The sequence below is a fragment of the Carcharhinus amblyrhynchos genome, chromosome 10 (assembly GCF_965287045.1).
Source record: "Carcharhinus amblyrhynchos chromosome 10, sCarAmb.v2.hapA, whole genome shotgun sequence".
Classification (NCBI taxonomy): Eukaryota; Metazoa; Chordata; class Chondrichthyes; order Carcharhiniformes; family Carcharhinidae; genus Carcharhinus; species Carcharhinus amblyrhynchos.
In genome coordinates, this window is record NC_137333.1 from 96707729 (window position 1) to 96727343 (window position 19615).

General features: G+C 45.8%; 1 protein-coding gene across 1 annotated transcript; it reads right to left on the bottom strand.

Annotated features, from left to right (window-relative positions):
* Window positions 1-1781: 1781 nt before the first annotated feature.
* LOC145349439 (P2Y purinoceptor 8-like) lies at window positions 1782-17644 on the bottom strand. The gene is made up of 2 exons (XM_080197977.1): window positions 17610-17644; window positions 1782-2842 (listed from the first exon to the last, which is right to left on the bottom strand). The coding sequence occupies exon 2, from the start codon at window positions 2781-2783 to the stop codon at window positions 1782-1784; it is 1002 nt and encodes a 333-aa protein (XP_080054103.1). The 5' UTR covers window positions 2784-2842; window positions 17610-17644.
* Between the last annotated feature and the right edge of the window lie 1971 nt (window positions 17645-19615).

Sequence of the window (19615 nt, forward strand, 5' to 3'; positions counted from 1 at the left end):
TGACTTTTAAAGGAGGCCAGGGAACATCTGGAGGAGGCATGGAGATGACCACAGACATCATTAAAAACAATTAAATGGACTAAACACAGGTTTTATCTCATATGACACAGGGCCAAAAGATGTATAAAGAAAGAATCCACAGAGGCATCATGGCTGCAATGGTTACCGTTATTTGGTCAATTGCTCAAAAGAATTGTGTGGAGGATTTGATCATTAGATTGACCGCTGAGACACACCCCAGCTTGCAGGGGAACTAAGCAATCAGTATCGCGTGGGCCGAGGACTGGAAAATGGGTTCAGTGTGGTCAGATCTTTGTTGCCCAGCAGGAAAAGATGGGATGAATGGCCTCCTTCCATGCTGAAAAGGGAATGAGAAGAAAAGGACCTCTGTTGAGGCAACACTCCTTTCATGGGATGGAACCTTTAGAATTAGAGCTAGCAAACTAGCCAAGTTAACTCCTGCATCAACCAATAAAAGATAATAATATTAATTTTGCTTTGTTGCTTTACTAACTTTCGCACTTTAGAGTATGTGAGTCTATCTTTCATCCACATATACATTTGACGTGGGGCAGCATGGTGGCCCAACGGTTAGCACCGCTGCCGCAGAGCGTCAGGGACCCGGGTTCAATTCCGCCCTTGGATCACTGTCTGTGTGGAGTTTGCACATTCTCCCTGTGTCTGCATAGGTTTTCTCCAGTTGCATCAGTTTCATCCCACCGCCCAAAGATGTGCAGATTAGGTTGATTGGCTATGCTAAATTTACCCTAGCGTTAGGAGGATTAACAGGGTAAATGTGGGCTGATAGGGGAATAGGCCCTGGATGGGATTGTGGTCAGTACAGACTCGATGGGCCAAATGGCCTCCTTCTGTACTATAGGGATTCTATGATTCTAAGATGCTCTGTTGGAGAGTCGGTGCAGATTCGATTGACTGAATGAACTACTTCTGTACCAAAAGGATATAATGATTTTATGTGTGAATTTAGACAGTAAATATTGGCAGATCATTCTTCAGGGTGGTACAGTGGTTGGCACTGCTGTCTCACAGTGCCAGGGATTTGGGTTCAATTCCCAGCTTGGGTCACTGTCTGTTCAGAGTCTGCACCTTTTTCCTGTGTCTGTGTGGGTTTCTTCCAGATGCTCCAGTTTCCCTACACAATCTGAAAGACGTGCTGGTTAGGTGGATTTGCCATGCTAAATTTTCTCTCAGTGTACCTGAACAGGCGCTGGAGTGTGGCAACTAGGGAATTGTCACAGTAACTTAATTGCAGTGTTAATGTGAGCCTACTTACGACACTAATAAATAAACTTTAAAAACTTTTCATGAAGCTCAGATCCAAATTTAAGCCAATCCACATCACTGGTGGGGTGGAGCTTTCCAGGAGATGCCATTGAACAAAATAAATCCTATCCAATCTTTCCCTCCTTAATCCTTGAAGTTGAAATCACTTTTGTAGTGCAATGGACAGACCATCTCAGTCGAGATGAACTGAGTTTATATAAACCAAATTCTTTCCTAGCCTTCATGCCCTATGCAATTACAGGTGGGTTTGATCCATTGGTCATCAGGGGAGACAGAGATTTAGAGTCACAGATGTTTACAGCATGAAAATAGGCAATTTGGCCTAACTTGTCCATACCACCCAGTTTTTAATGACTAAGCTAGTCCCATTTGCCCACATTTAGCCCATATCCCTCTAAACCCGTCTTTGGATTTGTTTGGGTGGAATGGTTTTCCAGAATGTTGGATTTGGTCCCTTGATATAACCGGGCAGCTTACTAACTCTGCAAGGAGACCAATCTTGTTTTCGATAACTCAACCATTTCCCTCTGATTGCACGACTGTCTGCGACCTATTAAACGATGAAGTCGTTTTTGGAACTCCGTGGAAGCGAAACAGAAAACAAAAGGGTTGAGACAACTGTTTAAACAGCTGAGCGACAAGGTCAACTTGTATGCTGTGTAGCACCCTTTGTCGAACTGAAGTCTCCAGATAATGTGAATCAGGAGGGTGATGTTATTGGGGGCAAAGCATGTGACAAAAACTAAGAGCACGGTAAGGGCTAAATAAACAGCTCTCCTTTTCTCCTCTCTGTGACCTGAGTGAGAGGTTTGGGACAGCTTTAGTATCACTAGAGTGTAACATACGACAGTAATAGTGAACGGGATCAGAAAGAGGATAACAAATAGGGTGAAGAGGAACAGTCCCCAGGTTTTGGTGTCAGGAAGCATGCCCCATTTAAGAACATCAAAGCAGGTCGTAATGTTAAGCTGCTTAACTTCATACGTTAAGTCGCTGTACTCGAAGGGCAATAAAACAATAATCAAAATTATCCAGATCCCACAACAGACAGTCAAAGCGTGCCATTTTTTCCAGCTTTGCTTGTACCATATTGGGTGCACCACGCCAATGTAACGCTCGGCGCTGATGCAAGTCATTGTCAGGATGGAGCAATACATGTTGGCGTAAAACAAGGTGGTGAGGAACGTGCAAAGGCTCTTGCCAAAAGCCCAGTTGTTGCCACTCAAGTGATACGCCGTCTGAAAAGGGAGAAAAAAGGCAAGCAAGATGTCAGTGATGGTCAAGTTGATCATGAAGATGACTAAAGGTGTCTTTGGGTGCGTGTGGAAGCAAAGCAGCCAGAGGGAGATGCTGTTGCCGGGCAGACCGATGAGGATGACGACTATGTAAATGATGGGAAGGGTGATTCTGATCATATTGCTGGTCAGCATCTCCAGGGTCTCATTGTCCAATGTCACGTTTGTTGCGTTGGTTTCCATCTCGATCTCACCATGTGTCTTACTGGTCACTTGAGAATTCACAAAGGATGATCTTTGAACTGGAATGAGTGAAAGGTGAGTTAGTTTCACTAAGAAACTGAATACAAGGTTAAACATACATAGAATCATGGAATCCTACAATGCAGAAAGAGGCCATTCAGCCCACCAATTCTGCACTGACCACAATCCCACCGAAGCCCTAACCCCATGCATTTACCCTAGCTAGTCTCCCTCACACTAAGAGGCAATTTAGCATGGCCAATCCATTTAGTCCACACATACTTGGATAACATGTAACTAACAGTTTGTTCAATAACAAAACATGTATCAATAGTCAAGTCTAGATGCTAAGTTGTCGACTAGTACTTAGGTTTGTTCCTACAAACAGGCTAATCATAGAAACATAAAAACATAGAAAATAGGAGCAGGATTAGGCCATTCGGCCCTTCAAGTCTGTTCCACCATTCAATAGGATCATGGCCGAGCCTCTATCTCAACATCGTACTCCCAATCTCTCTCCCTACCTCTTGGCATCTTTTGAATCTGGAATTCTATTTATTTCCTTCTGAATTTGGTGATCTGGCCTCCAGAACTTTCTATGGTAGAGAATTCCGCAGGTTCACCAGCCTCTGAATGAAGATGTTTCTTCTCACCTCAATCCTAAATGGCCTAACTAGTATCCTGAGACTGTGACGCCCCCTGTTGTCAACATCCTCCAGTCAGAGGAAACAACGTCCTTGCAACCAATCTGCCCAGCACTATCAGAATTTTATATGTTTCAGTGAGATTCCTTATCATTCTTTTAAACTTCAGTGAATACAGGCCCAGCCAACCCTATCTCTCTTCATATGTCAATCCTACCATCCCAGGAATCAGTCTGCTAATCCTTCACTACAGTCCTTCTATGGCAAGTATATCCTTCCTTAGGTAGAGAGACCAAAACCGCACACAATGCTGAAGTTGTGGTTTCACCAAGGCCCTGTACGAGTGCAGTAAGATATCCTTTCTCCTGTGATCAAGTCGTGTTGCAATGAAGACCAGCATACCATTAGCCTTCTTCACAAGTCACCCACAACAGTGATTAGCACTGCTGCCTCACAGTGCCAGGGTCCTGGGTTTGATTCCGATTGCACCTTCTCCCTGTGTCTGTGGGGCTTTCCCCAGGTGCTCCAGTTTCCTCCCACGCTCCAGGGATGTGTAGGTTAGGTGGACTGGCCATGCTAATTTGTCTCGTGATGTCCAATGATATGTAGGTTAGGTGGATTAGTCATGGTAAATGTGCGAGGTTATAGGAGTGTGGGTGGACCTCGGTAAGATGCTCTTTCGGAGAGCTGATGCAGAATCAGTGGGCTGAATGACCTCTTTCTGCACTGTATGGATTCTGTAATTACTGTAGTGCTCTTGTTTCCTGTTTAATGTCATCCCTTACGTTACCACTACTGTTTGGAGGGCTATAGACAACTCTTACAAATGTTTTCTGTCCTTTGTCGCTTCTTGTTCCTTCCTGACTCATCCTCGGAGCCAATATCCTCTATCCAAAATCGCAAGAAACTACAAAGGGTCGTGAATGAAGCCCAGTGCGTCACACAAACCAGCCTCCCATCCACTGACTCTGTCTACACTTCCTGCTGCCTCGGAAAAGCAGCCAACGTAATTAAGGACCCCACGCCTCCAGGACATTCCCTTCTTCCATTGGGAAAAAGGTACAAAAGTCTAAGGTCACAAACCAACTGACTCAAGAACAGCTTCTTCCCTGCTGCCATCAGACTTTTGAGTGGGCCTACCTCGCACGCAATTGATATTTCTCTATACCTTAGCCATGACTGTAACACCACATTCTGCACTCGTTCCCTTTGTTCTCTACGAATGGTATGCCTTGCCCGTATAGTGCACAAGAAACAATACTTTTCACTGTATACAATACATGTGACAATAAGAAATCAAATCAAATCACAGTTGTACTAATTTCAAACTTAACTAACAACGCCATTCCTTCTGCTTTCCCTTTTTGTCTGCCCTTCCTGAGTACACTTGGATATTCAGTTCCAAGCCTTGATCACTCTGCAACCATGTCTCAGTAACACAATGACATTGCACCTATTTAAGAACATAAGAACATAAGAAATAGGAGCAGGAGTAGGCCATCTAGCCCTTCGAGCCTGCCCCGCCATTCAATAAGATCATGGCTGATCTGTCGTGGCTCAGTTCCACTTTCCCGCCCTCTCCCCATAACCCTTAATCCCCTCTCTTACCAAGAACCCATCAACCCGCGTCTTAAAAATATTTAGCGAGGCAGCCTCCACCACTTCATCGGGCAGAGAATTCCAGAGATTCACCACCCTTTGAGTGAAGAAGTTCCTCCTCAACTCCGTTCTAAACCGCCCCCCCTTTATCTTGAGGCTGTGCCCCCTAGTCCTACTATCCTTTCTGAGCGGGAAGAGTCTCTCCACCTCTATCCTATCCATCCCATTCATCATCTTATACGTCTCAATGAGATCTCCCCTCATTCTTCTAAACTCTAGCGAGTACAAGCCTAGTTTATTCAGCCTCTCCTCATAGCTCAACCCCCTCAACTCCGGTATCAGCCTAGTAAACCTCCTCTGCACTCCCTCCAGGGCCAAAATATCCTTGCGCAGGTGCGGCGCCCAAAACTGCACACAGTACTCCAGCTGCGGCCTCACCAATGCCCTATACAGCTGCAGCAAGACCTCCCTACTTTTATATTCAATCCCCCTCGCTATGAAGGCCAGCATCCCATTCGCCTTCCTGACCACCTGCTGCACCTGCAAGCTGGGTTTTTGCGACTCATGCACAAGGACCCCGAGGTCCCTCTGCACCGTCGCCTGCTGCAGTTTTTCGCCACGTAAGTAATAGTCCTTCCTACCATTCTTCCTACCAAAGTGGACCACCTCACACTTGCCAACATTAAATTCCATTTGCCATTTCCTGGCCCATTCGCCCAGCCTATCTAGATCCTTCTGCAGACTCTCCACACCCTCCGCACAATTTGCCTTTCCCCCAATCTTGGTGTCATCAGCAAATTTCGACACCCTGCACTCGGTTCCCTCCTCCAGATCATCTATCTTACTGCTAACTCATCTATCTTATTGCGAATGCCCTCCACAATCAGATACAATGCCTTTTGACTTGTCTTTTTAACAACTTTTTTTTTATGATGGCCTTCTTTGCTGCTAGCCCTTGTTTCCTCAATCTTCACTGACTCGTCCAAATCACCGTTCTTTAGTGCAGGTCTAGACAATTAAAATCATCAGCATGTTGGGGGCGTCCGAATCAAAAAGTATATTTGTAAGAGGAATTTTCTGGGGTGTCCCACTGGGGTATCTTATACTCGGTTGATCTCACACAATCAATACATAGAATACAAAAGACAACAAGTAATTAAAGAATCAGAGTTTTATTTGCTAATACATGCATCAGGAGAAAGAAAACAATCAATGGGGTTTGACTATCCTCTCTGGGTAACAGTACAAACTTGTGATTGATATATTCTCTTCAACATTTCAATTTCCCGCCCAGCCTATCTTCCAAACTGGATGGTCCAATTACAATATTACACGGTATTACCTTAGCCAATAACATTCCAGCTATCAGCAGGAAAGGAACTCATTAGTCCATGGCGCTTAAAGGCCCTTCCCTCATTACTAGGAAACTAACTACATAAAACCCAGTAGATTCATGGATATCACCGATTGCGACACATTTTAATTAGTAAAAGGAGTCAGTTTTTTTGCCTGAATCTGGCCTCTCTTTTCAGCTTGAGACACCGTACCAGCCTCGCTAATCAGGAGTGAATATACTCCCATTCATTCCAGACCTCTGATTAACCTGCAAGTGCCTAACCCAGGCAGATAAGAACGACTGCTCACTGTTCTTCATTATCTCAAAAAATAGAGCATAGAACATAGAACATAGAACTCGCGCTACTGCGAGTCCGTGATAGGTATGTCCCTGTCAGGCAAGGAGGAATTGGTAGGGCTAGGGAACCGTGGTGCACTAAAAAAGTTGATTCGTTGGTTAAAAAGAAAAAGGAGACTTATGTTCGGATGAGACTTGAGGGCTCGGGTAGTGCACTAGAAAACTTTAGATTGGCTAGGAGGGAGTTGAAGAGTGAGTTAAGAAGGGCTAAAAGAGGGCATGAGAAGACTTTGGCTGATAGGATTAAGGAGAATCCTAAGGCGTTCTATAGGTATGTCAAGAACAGAAGGTTGGTTAGGGCAAGATTAGTGCCAGTTATAGACAGCAGAGGGAAGTTATGTGTGGAACCGGAAGAGATTGGAGAGGCATTGAACCAATATTTCTCTTCGGTGTTCACGCAGGGGGACATGAATATAGCTGAGGAGGACACTGGGTTGCAGGGGAGTAGAATAGACAGTATTACAGTTGATAAGGAGGATGTGCTGGATATTCTTGAGGGTTTGAAAATAGATAAGTCCCCTGGTCCGGATGGGATTTACCCTAGGATTCTCTGGGAGGCAAGAGAGGTGATTGCAGAGCCTCTGGCTCTGATCTCCAGGTCGTCGTTGGCCTCTGGTATAGTACCGGAAGATTGGAGGTTAGCGAATGTTGTCCCATTGTTTAAGAAGGGGAACAGAGACTTCCCTGGGAATTATAGACCAGTGAGTCTCACTTCTGTTGTGGGCAAGGTTTTAGAAAAAATTATTAGGGATAGGATTTATAGTTATTTGGAGAGTAATGAATTGATTGGAGATAGTCAGCATGGTTTTGTAGCGGGTAGGTCGTGCCTTACTAACCTTATTGAGTTTTTTGAGAAAGTGACCAAAGAAGTAGATGGGGGTAAGGCAGTTGACGTGGTATATATGGATTTTAGTAAGGCGTTTGATAAGGTTCACCATGGTAGGCTTCTGCAGAAAATGCAGATGTATGGGATTGAGGGTAATCTAGAAATTGGATCAGGAATTGGCTAGCAGATAGGAGACAGAGGGTGGTGGTTGATGGTAAATATTCGTCATGGAGTTCGGTTACGAGTGGTGTGCCTCAGGGATCTGTTTTGGGGCCACTGCTGTTTGTAATTTTTATTAATGATCTGGATGAGGGTATAGTTGGGTGGATTAGTAAATTTGCTGATGACACCAAAGTCGGAGGTGTGGTAGATTGTGAGGAAGGGTGTCATAGTTTGCAGGAAGACTTGGACAGGTTGCAGAGCTGGGCCGAGAGGTGGCGGATGGAGTTTAATGAGGAGAAGTGTGAGGTAATTCACTTTGGTAGGAATAACAGATGTGTTGAGTATAGGGCTAACGGGAGGACTTTGAATAGTGTGGATGAACAGAGGGATCTAGGTGTATGTGTACATAGATCCCTGAAAGTTGGGAATCAAGTAGATAGGGTTGTTAAGAAGGCATATGGTGTCTTGGCGTTTATTGGTAGGGGGATTGAATTTAGGAGTCGCAGTGTCATGTTGCAACTGTACACAACTCTGGTGCGGCCGCACTTGGAGTACTGTGTGCAGTTCTGGTCCCCACATTACAGGAAGGATGTGGAGGCTTTGGAGAGGGTGCAGAGGAGGTTTACCAGGATGTTGCCTGGAATGGAGGGGAGGTCCTATGAGGAGAGACTGAGGGATTTGGGGTTGTTTTCGCTGGAAAGAAGGCGGCTAAGAGGGGATCTTATTGAAACATATAAGATGATTAGAGGTTTAGATAGGGTGGACAGTGATAGCCTTTTTCCTCGGATGGAGAAAGCTAGCACGAGGGGGCATGGCTTTAAATTAAGGGGGGGTAGTTATAGGACGGATGTCAGGGGTAGGTTCTTTACCCAGAGGGTGGTGAGGGATTGGAATGCCCTGCCTGCTGCGGTTGTAAATGCGCCTAGTTTGGGGGCGTTTAAGAGATCCGTGGATAGGTTTATGGACGAAAAGGGATTGGTTTAGGTTAGTGGGTTATTGTTTTTTTTTTAACTGGTTGGCGCAACATCGTGGGCCGAAGGGCCTGTTCTGCGCTGTAATGCTCTATGTTCTATGTTCTATATATTGTATTAGGCACAAGGTGGATCCTAACTTTGTCTATATACATCACCTTGTAATCTCCTCCTTAATCTTGTCTACTTATGATAGTGAACTTAAAGCAAGGTCCTTCATACTAGGAGTTCTATACCACCCTCCATCAATGTTTGCTTAACATTTGCACGTGCACCATTTTCTACAGGAGAACCAGGGATCTGTGAGGAGGAATTGACTCCCTTGTGGGTTTTCCCCTTGCCGTGGACTGTAACATCCCAATGCTGACCTGATCTGGCTCTGCTTAATCCGGCGCAGAAAAGGGATCAAAGCGTTCCTGGTCTGCTTGTCAGAGTGGTACAGATGTTAGTGGGTACATTGGGTAAGGTGCCTAGTTGAGTTATTTTAATGATCCAACCGTTTTCTAAACCAATTTCTCACATAAACCTACAAAATTCTCATTGCTTCTGCTCAATCCTTGATGTATTTTCTTTTTTTGTAGCAATGCTGCCTGGCCTTCCACATTCTGCGGCCTCTCCCCACCCCCCACCTAAACTTGAAACTATCCAAATCTCTGCTGACTGTGATTTAATTCGGATCAAGTCGTGTTCACGCTCCTGAGAACGCTGACCTACTTTGACTTGTGATGAAGCAAAGCCTCCGTTTTAAAATTTCTGCCCTGGTTTTCAATTCCTTCCTGTCCTGACCCCTCCTTATCTCTTGTGAAATAGTGAAAGAAAGGATTTGTACATTTTCCCTTCCTTTTTGTTCTCATTCTGAAATCTCCCCGGTGCAAATCTGAAATTAAAAATATGCTGAGGAGCCGTAGAGTCATAAAAGACCTTTTGGCCCATTGAGCCTGCACTGACAATGTCCATCATTAAATGCTCGCTAATCCCATTTTTCTGCACTTGTCCTATATCCTATGATATTTCAAGTGTTTATCCAAATAGTTTTTAAAGGTTGAAAGGTTTCTGGCCTCCATGATCTCCCCGTATCAATATTAGACTGAATGGTTTCTAAACTGCGGATTGACACTTTAGATCTCTGTCAATGATGGTATTGAACTATTGTAGATCTGAAAGTAGGTTAATGATAAATATTAAGAGTTCTACTAAAGTAATGATCTGAGATTGAACATGAGCAGCATTCAGCATGACTACACAAACTGAGTGGCATGGTGGCGCAGCAGTTAACACTGCTGCTTCACAACAGCAGGGTCCAAGGTTAGATTCCTGGCTTGGGTCACTGTCTGTGCGGAGTCTGCATGTTCTCCCCGTGTCTGCATGGGTTTCCTCCAGTTTCCTTCCACAATCCAAAAGACATGCTGGTTAGGTACATTGGCCATGCTAAATTCTCCCTCAGTACCCACACAGGAGCTGGAGCTAGGGGATTTTCACAGTCAAATCGTTGCAGTGTAATGTTCTTGTGCCAGTAATAAATGAACTTCGAACTTAGCGAAAATATATTCTTCCTCAGGTATTTATTCAATGTTATTATTGAATCCTGCTTTCAACCCTCTCTGAGACAAAGCATTCCAAACCATAATGATTCACAGAGAGCGCACACAATCGTACCAGAATAAGTTAGTTCTAGGACAAAGCATCCTGCTCGATTGCCAATCCAACCACCCTCTTGAACATTCACTCCCTCGACCACCAGGGCGCCATGTGTGTACCTTAGACAAGACGCAGGAGATCAGCAAGGCTGTTATGACAGCAACGTCTAAACCCATGACCACCACCGCTTAGTAGGACAAGAGGAGCAGGCACTTGGGATCTGCAAGTTCCCCTTCCAGTCATACACTATCCTGATTTGGAATTATGTTGCCATTCTTTCGTCATTGGGTCAAAATGCTGGAACTCGCACCCCAGCAGCACTCTGTACATGCATCTTCATCAGATGGGATCTTGACAGCTCAAAAAGGCAGCTTTTCCAATGAGGATAATAAAGGCTGGCCTTGCCAGCGATGACCAGGCCTCTTGAAGGAAGTTAAAGTATTCACCTCCAATACTTTACAGCCTTTATGGCTTTTTAATAACCAGCCCGTCCGCATTCATAGAATCCCTACACTGCAGTAGGGGGCCATTCGGCCCATCAAGTCTGCACCAACCACAATCCCACCCAAGCCCTACCCCCATAACCCTATGTATTTACCCTACTAGTCCCCCTGACACTATGGGGCAATTTGCCACAGCCAGTCAACCAAACCTGCACATCTTAGGATGGTGGGAGGAAACCGGAATACCCAAAGAAAACCCATGCAGGCACGGGGAGAATGTGCAAACTCAACACAGACAGTGACCTGAGGCCAGAATTGAACCCGGGTCCCTGGCTTTGTGAACCCACCCTTCAATGAGCTCCATTGTCAATTTACACCCCAACTTGCCATCTGAGGATAATTTCTCACTGGAAAGCAGCAGGATACAAGCTCCCCTCTTTTGTGTAAAATCCAGGCTTTGAAAGAGCGCTATTCTGTAGGCGGTGCCATCTTTCAGAGAAGGCTTTAAAACCCAAAGTCTTGGATGGAATTTCTCTGTCCCTCCCGCCACGGGAATCGTAATGGGTTGGACACGCAGCATGCAAAGGACCTTGCATGGTATCTTCCAGTCTTGTTATGACTGTGGCTGGAAAATCCCGCCCCTTGACTGCCCCTCAGGTAGGACTAAAAAATCCCAGTGCGATCTTCAAACAACACCAGGTGAATTCTTCTCGGTATCTTTGCAATATTTATCCCTCAATCAGCAGCATAGAAATAGATTTTCTGGTTATTCTATCCCTGCTGAATGTTGGATTTTGCTGTCACATTTCTGGTATTCCAATAGCGACTACATTTGAAAAGAAGGACTTTAATGGCTGCAGATTGCACTGGGATGTCCTTAGTTAAGAAATATTTTGACCGCGGGTGTCCCAAGGCTGTAAATCCTCATCCAAGCTCAATGCATCTTTATATGGTCCATTGCATTTTCAGTCCTGCGCACCACAATTCCTGCAGTGGGCAAGACAGGAGAATTTTGGCCCAGGACTTTGCATAGCTTAATCTAGGTCAGCTGCACCACTACCTGGAAATTATCAAATGAAATAAATTTATGAACGTGCAAAATTGGAGCAGAAGTACGTCATTCAGCTCCTCGAGCCTGCTCCATCATTCAGTAAGATCATGGTTGATCTGTTTGAGTTTCAAATTCCATTTTCCCCTCTACCCCCCCAAATAGTCTTTGATTTCCTTTACCAAAAGAATCTATCTACTTCCACCTAAAAAATTATTAAATGACCCTGTCTCCAAATATCTCCTTCTAAGGCAGAGAGTTTCAAAGTTCTACAACTCTCAAACAGAAAAAAAATTTCCCTCATCCTGGTCCAAAAAGGACAGCACCTCGTTTTGTGACAGTCGCCCTGAGTTCCAGGCTCACTCACAAGAGGTACGTTGGCACAGTGGTTAGCGCTGCTGCCTCACACTGCCAGGGATGTGGGTTCAATTCCTGGCTTGGGTTACCATCTGTATGGAGTTTGCACATTCTTCCTGTGTCAGCGTGGGTTTCCTTCAGGTATTCCTGATTCCTCGTACAGTTCAAAGATGTGTGGAATTGGTTGATTGGCCATGCTAAATTGCCCTTAGTGTCGGGGGGGACCACCAGGATAATGGGGTTATGGGATAGAGCTTGGGTGGGATTGTTGTCGGTGCAGGCTTGATGGGCCGAATGGCCTGCTTCTGCACTGTAGGAATTCTATGATCCTTTCCATGTCCATATTGTCAGTATCTTTCAGGATAGAATCATAAAACCTTACAGTGCAGACAGAGGCCCTTCGGCCCATCGAGTCTGCAGCGAACACAATCCCACCCAGGCCCAACCCCCATATCCCTATTTCATACCCAATAATCACTCTAACCTACGCGTCTCAGGACACTAAGGGGCAATTACTTAGCATGGCCAATCAACTTAACCCGCACATCTTTGGACTGTGGGAGGAAACCGGAGTACCCGGAGGAAACCCGTGCAGACATGAGGAGAATGTACAAACTCCACACAGACAGTGTGACCAGGAATCGAACCCAGGTCCCTGGAGCTGTGAAGCAGTAGTGCTAACCGCTGTGCTACCATGCTGCCCTAGGAGCTTATATAACTTCAATCAAGCCACACCTCCCTCTTCAAAACTCCAATGGAAACAAGCCAGTCTGCCCAACCTTATAAGACAATTTACACATTCTAGGCATCAAGCTAGTAAACTTTCCCTGAACCATCTCCAACGCATTTACATCTTGCTTCCAACAGAGACCAAAACTGCACACAGTATTTGAGATATGGGGTGTGATCTTATCGGCCGTTTACGCTGCGCTTCCGCTGCAATGAAGATGGAGAATTTGGCAGCAAGCCAAATCTCCGCTCACTGCAGCAGGAATGGAAAATTCCGCTGGTGTGAATGGTTGGAAAATTCCAGCCATGTTCTCATCAATGCCACATAACTGAAGTAGAACATCTCTGTTCAATTCCTCTTATAATGAAGGACAGCATTCTATTCGCCTTCTTAGTTACCTGCATACTAACTCTGAGTGACTCATGCACTCGAACATCTGGATCCCTCTGCACATTGGAATTTTACAGTCGTTCTCATTTCAAGTAATACCACGCTTTTTTTATTCTTCCTGTCAAAGTGAAAGCTTCACATTTCCTCACATTGTACTCCAGCTGCCAGACTTCTGCCCCTTTTTAAAAGTTTAAGAAAAATATTATTTACTGTCAGAAATAGGCTTATATTAACACTGCAGTGAAAATCCCTTAGTCGCCGCATTAGTCCGGTGCCTGCTCGGTGACACTGAGGGAGAATTTAGCATGGCTAATGAACCTAACCAGCATGTCTTTTGGGCTGTGGAAGGAAACCGGAGCACCTGAAGGAAACCCACGCAGGCAGAATGTGCAAACTCCACACAGACAGTGATCCAAGCTGGGGATATGAACCAGGGTCCCTGGCGCTGTGGGGCAGCAGTGCTAATCACAGTGCCACCATGCCGCTCTACCTCCATTAGTAACTTCCTTGTGCCCTCCTCACAGCACACTTTCCCACCTACCTTTCTGCCTTCTGCAAATTTAGCAATTCTGCCTTTGCACCCCCCCTTATCTAAATTTGCTGCTATCGTAACATTGCCCTTGCCGGAAATCAGGTGAAAGGTCATCTGACCCGAAAAGTTTTCTCTGTTTCTCCCTCCACGGAAGCTGCCTGACGTGCTGAGTATCTCTGCCTTGGCGTCACGGAATCAGAAAATTGTTGCAGCACAGAAGGAGGCCATTCGGCCCGCTGAGCCTGGGCCAACGCCCTGCAAGAGCAAGCTGGTCAGTGCTTCTCCCCTGACACTTCCCCGTAGCTCTGCAACTCCCCTCCCCAAACATCACCCCCACCCCCACCACCACCACCCCCACCACCACCACCACCCCCACCACCACCAACAACAACACTCCCATTAGGTGCTTATCTTATGAAAGCCACAATTGAATCGACCTCCCTTTCAAGCAATGAAAGTGCTTCTTGGCATCGCCTCAGATGGCTTGACTCGAATATTAAGGCTGAACTTTGGTTGTGCTGGATTCCTGCAGGCAAAATAATTCCTCTCTACCGATCTCACCAACTCCTTCAATCATCTTAGGTCGTGCCTTACTAACCTTATTGAGTTTTTTGAGAAAGTGACCAAACAGGTGGATGGGGGTAAGGCAGTTGACGTGGTGTATTTGGACTTTAGTAAGGCGTTTGATAAGGTTCACCATGGAAGCCTTCTGCAGAAATTGCAGATGTATGGGATTGAGGGTGATTTAGGAAATTGGATTAGGAATTGGCTGGCGGATAGGAGACAGAGGGTAGTGGTTGATGGTAAGTATTCGACATGGAGTTCAGTTACGAGTGGTGTGCCTCAGGGATCTGTTTTGGGGCCACTGCTGTTTGTAATTTTTATAAATGATCTGGATGAGGGTATAGCTGGGTGGATTAGTAAATTTGCTGATGACACCAAAGTCGGAGGTGTGGTAGATAGTGAGGAAGGGTGTCTTAGTCTACAGGGAGACTTGGTCAAGTTGCAGAGCTGGGCCGAGAGGTGGAGGATGGAGTTTAATGCAGAAAAGTGTGAGGTAATTCACTTTGGCAGGAATAATGGATGTGTGGAGTATAGGGCTAACGGTAGGACTCTGAATAGTGTGGATGAACAGAGGGATCTAGGAGTATGTGTACATAGATCCCTGAAAGTTGGGAATCAAGTAGATAGGGTTGTTAGGAAGGCATACGGTGTCTTGGCGTTTATTGGTAGGGGGATTGAATTTAAGAGCCGCAGCGTCATGTTGCAACTGTACAAAACTCTGGTGCGTCCGCACTTGGAGTATTGTGTGCAGTTCTGGTCCCCACATTATAGGAAGGATGTGGAGGCTTTGGAGAGGGTGCAGAGGAGGTTTACCAGGATGTTGCCTGGTATGGAGGGGAGGTCCTATGAGGAGAGACTGAGGGATTTGAGGTTGTTTTCGTTAGAAAGAAGGCAGCTGTGAGGGACCTTATTGAAACATATAAGATGATCAGAGGTTTGGATAGGGTGGACAGTGATAGCCTTTTTCCTCGGATGGAGAAAGCTAGCACGAGGGGGCATAGCTTTAAATTAAGGGGTGGTAGTTATAGGACGGATGTCAGGGGTAGGTTCTTTACCCAGAGGGTGGTGAGGGATTGGAATGCCCTGCCTGCTGCAGTTGTGGATGCACCTAGTTTGGGGGCGTTTAAGAGATCCGTGGATAGGTTTATGGATGGAAAGGGTTTGGTTTAGGTTAGAGGGTCATTGTTTTTTAACCGGTCGGCGCAACATCGTGGGCCGAAGGGCCTGTTCTGCGCTGTAATGTTCTATGTTCTATGTTCTATCTTAAACACCCTGATTAGTTAACCCCCTTCATCTCCTGCACCGTAGTGAATGGAGCCTGTGCCTTCATGCTTTAACTCATTAAACCCCAGCCTCTTTGCCCAGTGGGAGTCTGGTTAGGTGCAAGAAAAATGCTGGAAAATCTCAGCAGTTCTGACATCTGTGGAGAGAGAATAGAGCCGACATTTCGAGCCAAGATGACTCTTCATGGGAGCTGAGTGGAAAGAGAGTCAGCAGAGATTTATACTTTGAGGACAGGGAACGGTAGTGGAATTGGTCAAAGCGAGTGTAAATGAGTATGCAGAAAGGTGTTGAAAATGTCTGTTAACATTAGCATTCTCCCTCAGTGTGCCTGGACGGAGTGTCACCCATCCCTTGGCTCTGTCTACACTTACTACTGCCTCGCAAAGCAGCTAGCATAATTAAGGACCTCACGCACTCCAGACGTTCACTCTTCCACCTTCTTCCATTGGGAAAAAGATACAAAAGTCTGAGGTCATGTACCAACCAACCCAAGAATAGCTTCTTCCCTGCTGCCATCAGACTTTTGAATGGGCTTACCTTGCACTAAGTTGATTTTTCTCTATGCCCTAGCTATGACTGTAACTTTACATTCTGCGCTCTCTCTTTCCTTCTCTATGAACGGTATGCTTTGTCTGTACAGAGCACAAGAAACAATACTTTCACTGTATACCAATACATGAGATAATAATAAAGCAAATCAGATCAAAAGTCAAAGACTAGGGAATTTCCACATTTTTCAGCAAGAAACATGCTGGAAGATCTCAATAGTTCTGACATTTGTGGAGAGAGAACATTTCAAGCCAAGATGACTCTTCATCGGAGCTGAGTGGAAAGACAGTCAGCAGAGATTTATACTTTGAGGACAGAGAACGGTGGTGGAATTGGACAAAGCGAGTGTAAATGAGCATGCAGAAAGCTGAGAAAGGTGTTGAAAGTGTCCATTAACGTTAGCATTCTCCCTCAGTGTGCCTGAACAGGCACTACAGTGTGGAAAGCATTCTTTCTGGTTGTATCACAGCTTGATGTGCCTCCTGCTCTGCCCAAGACCACAAGAAACTACAAAAGGTCATGAATGTAACAAAATCTATCACACAAACCAGCCTGCCATCCATTGACTCTGCCTATACTTCCTACTGCCTCGCAAAGCAGCCAGCATAATTAAGGACCTCACGCACTCCATACATTTTCTCTTCCACCTTCTTCCATTGGGAAAAAGATACAAAAGTCTGAGGTCATGTACCAACCAACCCAAGAATAGCTTCTTCCCTGCTGCCATCACACTTTTGAATGGGCTTACCTTGCACTAAGTTGATCTTTACGCCCTAGCTATGACTGTAACGTTACATTCTACGCTCGCTCCTTTCTTTCTCTATGAACGGTATGCTTTGTCATTACAGCGCGCGAGAAACAACACTTCTCACTGTATACCAATACATGTGACAATAATAAATCAAATCAAAAATCAAAGACTAGAGAATTTTCACAGTAGCTTCATTGCAGTGTTAATGGAAGCCTATTTGTGGCAATAATAAATAAACTTTAAAATGTTAAAAATAACCTGCTACAAACTTCCATTTGGACGCTTTCCCCTTCTTTTCTTATCACTCAAGTGCACATTGGATTGTTAATTGTTAAAAAAAATGCAAAAATATCTAGATTCCAATTGTCATCACTTTGTGATTAGATTCACGGGGCCTTCGGATTTAATGGACCATTTACGGGGCAAAGCAACCAGTTTCAAAATAGCTGGCATCTGTTTTTAAATGTTAATGCCTTGCTATTAGTCTTAGTGCCTTTCTGGCTGCTGTCGTTTTGCCATCCACACTGGATCTAGTTCCAAGGGGCATTGGAAAGGGTGCATTCAGGTCACAGACAAATTCAGAGGGTAAGTAACTGACAAGACCGTGCAGTTCAGAGATTAGAGAGGAGTAGTTTTGCTACTTACCTGAGGAGGCAGCTTGCTGTTGACATGTGAGTGCTGTCTGGAAGGAGGAAAGTACAAGGCAGCTCAGGGAAACCACAGGAAGTGACAATGCAAGCCGCACAACTTTCCTCATTGTGATGTTGGTATTGTAACAAATCAGCCAGCAGCAGTCCACTGCCACACATTCGCTCTTCAATCATCTTTAGATCGCCCAGAAAGAGTTCAAGATCTTTTCATTTACCTCAAAGCAAAACAAAAAAAAAAATTATGCTTACTCCCCCGAAAATTGCACATGTGGCAACGGAGACGTCACACTGCCAGATGGAATCAACCGCCTCTGAAGGCGATCACTGGGCTCATTGTTTCTGTGCCAGCTCTGTGAGGGCATCACCTTCTGGACTTTAACTATGAGCACGAGTTGGTGCCACTTCCAAGCCCCATCCCCACTTGGCCTCCCGCCAGCCTTCCCGAGCCTTCTCCCTGGAAGTGCACAGTTCCAGAAGTCACTTGCAGGCCTGTCTGGTTAAAGATGGTGGGTGACGTGGCCATATCAGAATGCCTGCAGCCTGGGAAGGAATTCAGACAGTGTTGGGCACTGCCACTATCGCAGACGGAACGTGGGCGCGCCTCCAACTTGAGGCATGCTCCAGAGAAAGTTTGGGTCACTTAAGATAAACTCAGGCCTCAGCTGTGAGGATAGCCAACAGCAGTGACTGCGACATTTATATTGTAGAGTGGCGCAGCGGAAGCCTGTTGGGCCCATAACCCCAAAGTCAATGGATCAGAACCATTCTCTGCTATTTAGATTCAGGCAGTACAGCGGTTAGCACAGCGCCAGGGACCTGGGTTCAATTCCTGGCTTGGGTCACTGTCTGTGTGGAGTCTGCACATTCTCCCCGTGTCTGCGTGGGTTTCCTTCGGGTGCTCTGGTATCCTCTCACAGTCCAAAGATGTGCGGGTTAGGTTGATTGGCCATACTAAATTGCCCCTATTGTGATGGGGACTAACCGTTTAAATATGTGGGTTACAGGGATGGGGCCTGGGTGGGATTGTTGTCCGAATGGCTGAATTGGCCTCCTTCTGCACTGTAGAGGTTCTATTTTATGATTCAATGACATTTACTGATGATCACGGCTCTAACAGAGGGGGCAAGGTGGGGAGAGGTGGGTGCTGGGGTGAAGGAGATCGGAAGGGATATCGTGGGGACGCACTCCACCCAGCCATCAGCAAACCTCCTCCAGGCACCTGCCAGGACTGGCTGTCAGTGCGGGGATGGAGCCAGCCCGCTTGGTTGCGACCGCTTCCACAAATAATAATCCCACCAGCAAACAGTTGCAGCCGTGTGTACCATCGAGAAGATGCTTTCCAGGAACTCACCAAGGCTCCTGAGGCAGCACCTTCCAAACCCACCCTGCCACCACCCGCCTGGGGGGTACCACTCCAGGTCGCTCACTACGCTGACTTGGAAATCTATCACCGTTCCTTCCCTGGATCAAAATCCTGGCATTCCCTCCTTCGCAGAACCGTGGGTGCACCTACACCACATGGACTGCGGCAGTTCACCACCACATTCTCTAGGGCAATTAGGTAAGGGCAACAAATGCTGGCCAGCCAGTGATGCCAACATCTCATAAAATAATGTAAAATATAAAAGGCCATGGTTTCACAGTGAATCTCAGCTGTGGCCCCGCTCAACTCAAATACAACCTTCCTAGGGGTATGGTACTCTCGCTTTATCATTCTGAATGTTCTCTCCAGATTGCATATTCAAATCCTTGGACTGGTCTTGAACCTGTCATCTATGTCATGTAATAAAAGAATGTTCTCACCAACCCAATTGGTGGAAACCATATACAATTCTCTTGTTGGAGAATTGCGTGAAAAAAATAATGACCACCCTTCTGGTGATTGTCCCCTTGAGGGCAACACAGCAGAGTAAGGGTCACCTGGCCCTGGGTGTCCAATCGGAACTCAGAGTGGGGAATTGCCCCGGGGGAGGAGTTTTCCTAGGCAGAGGCAGTTTGGAG

Coding starts and splice junctions, on each gene's coding strand:
- LOC145349439 (XM_080197977.1), bottom strand. CDS start 2,783: ATGGAAACCAACGCAACAAACGTGACATTGGACAATGAGACCCTGGAG.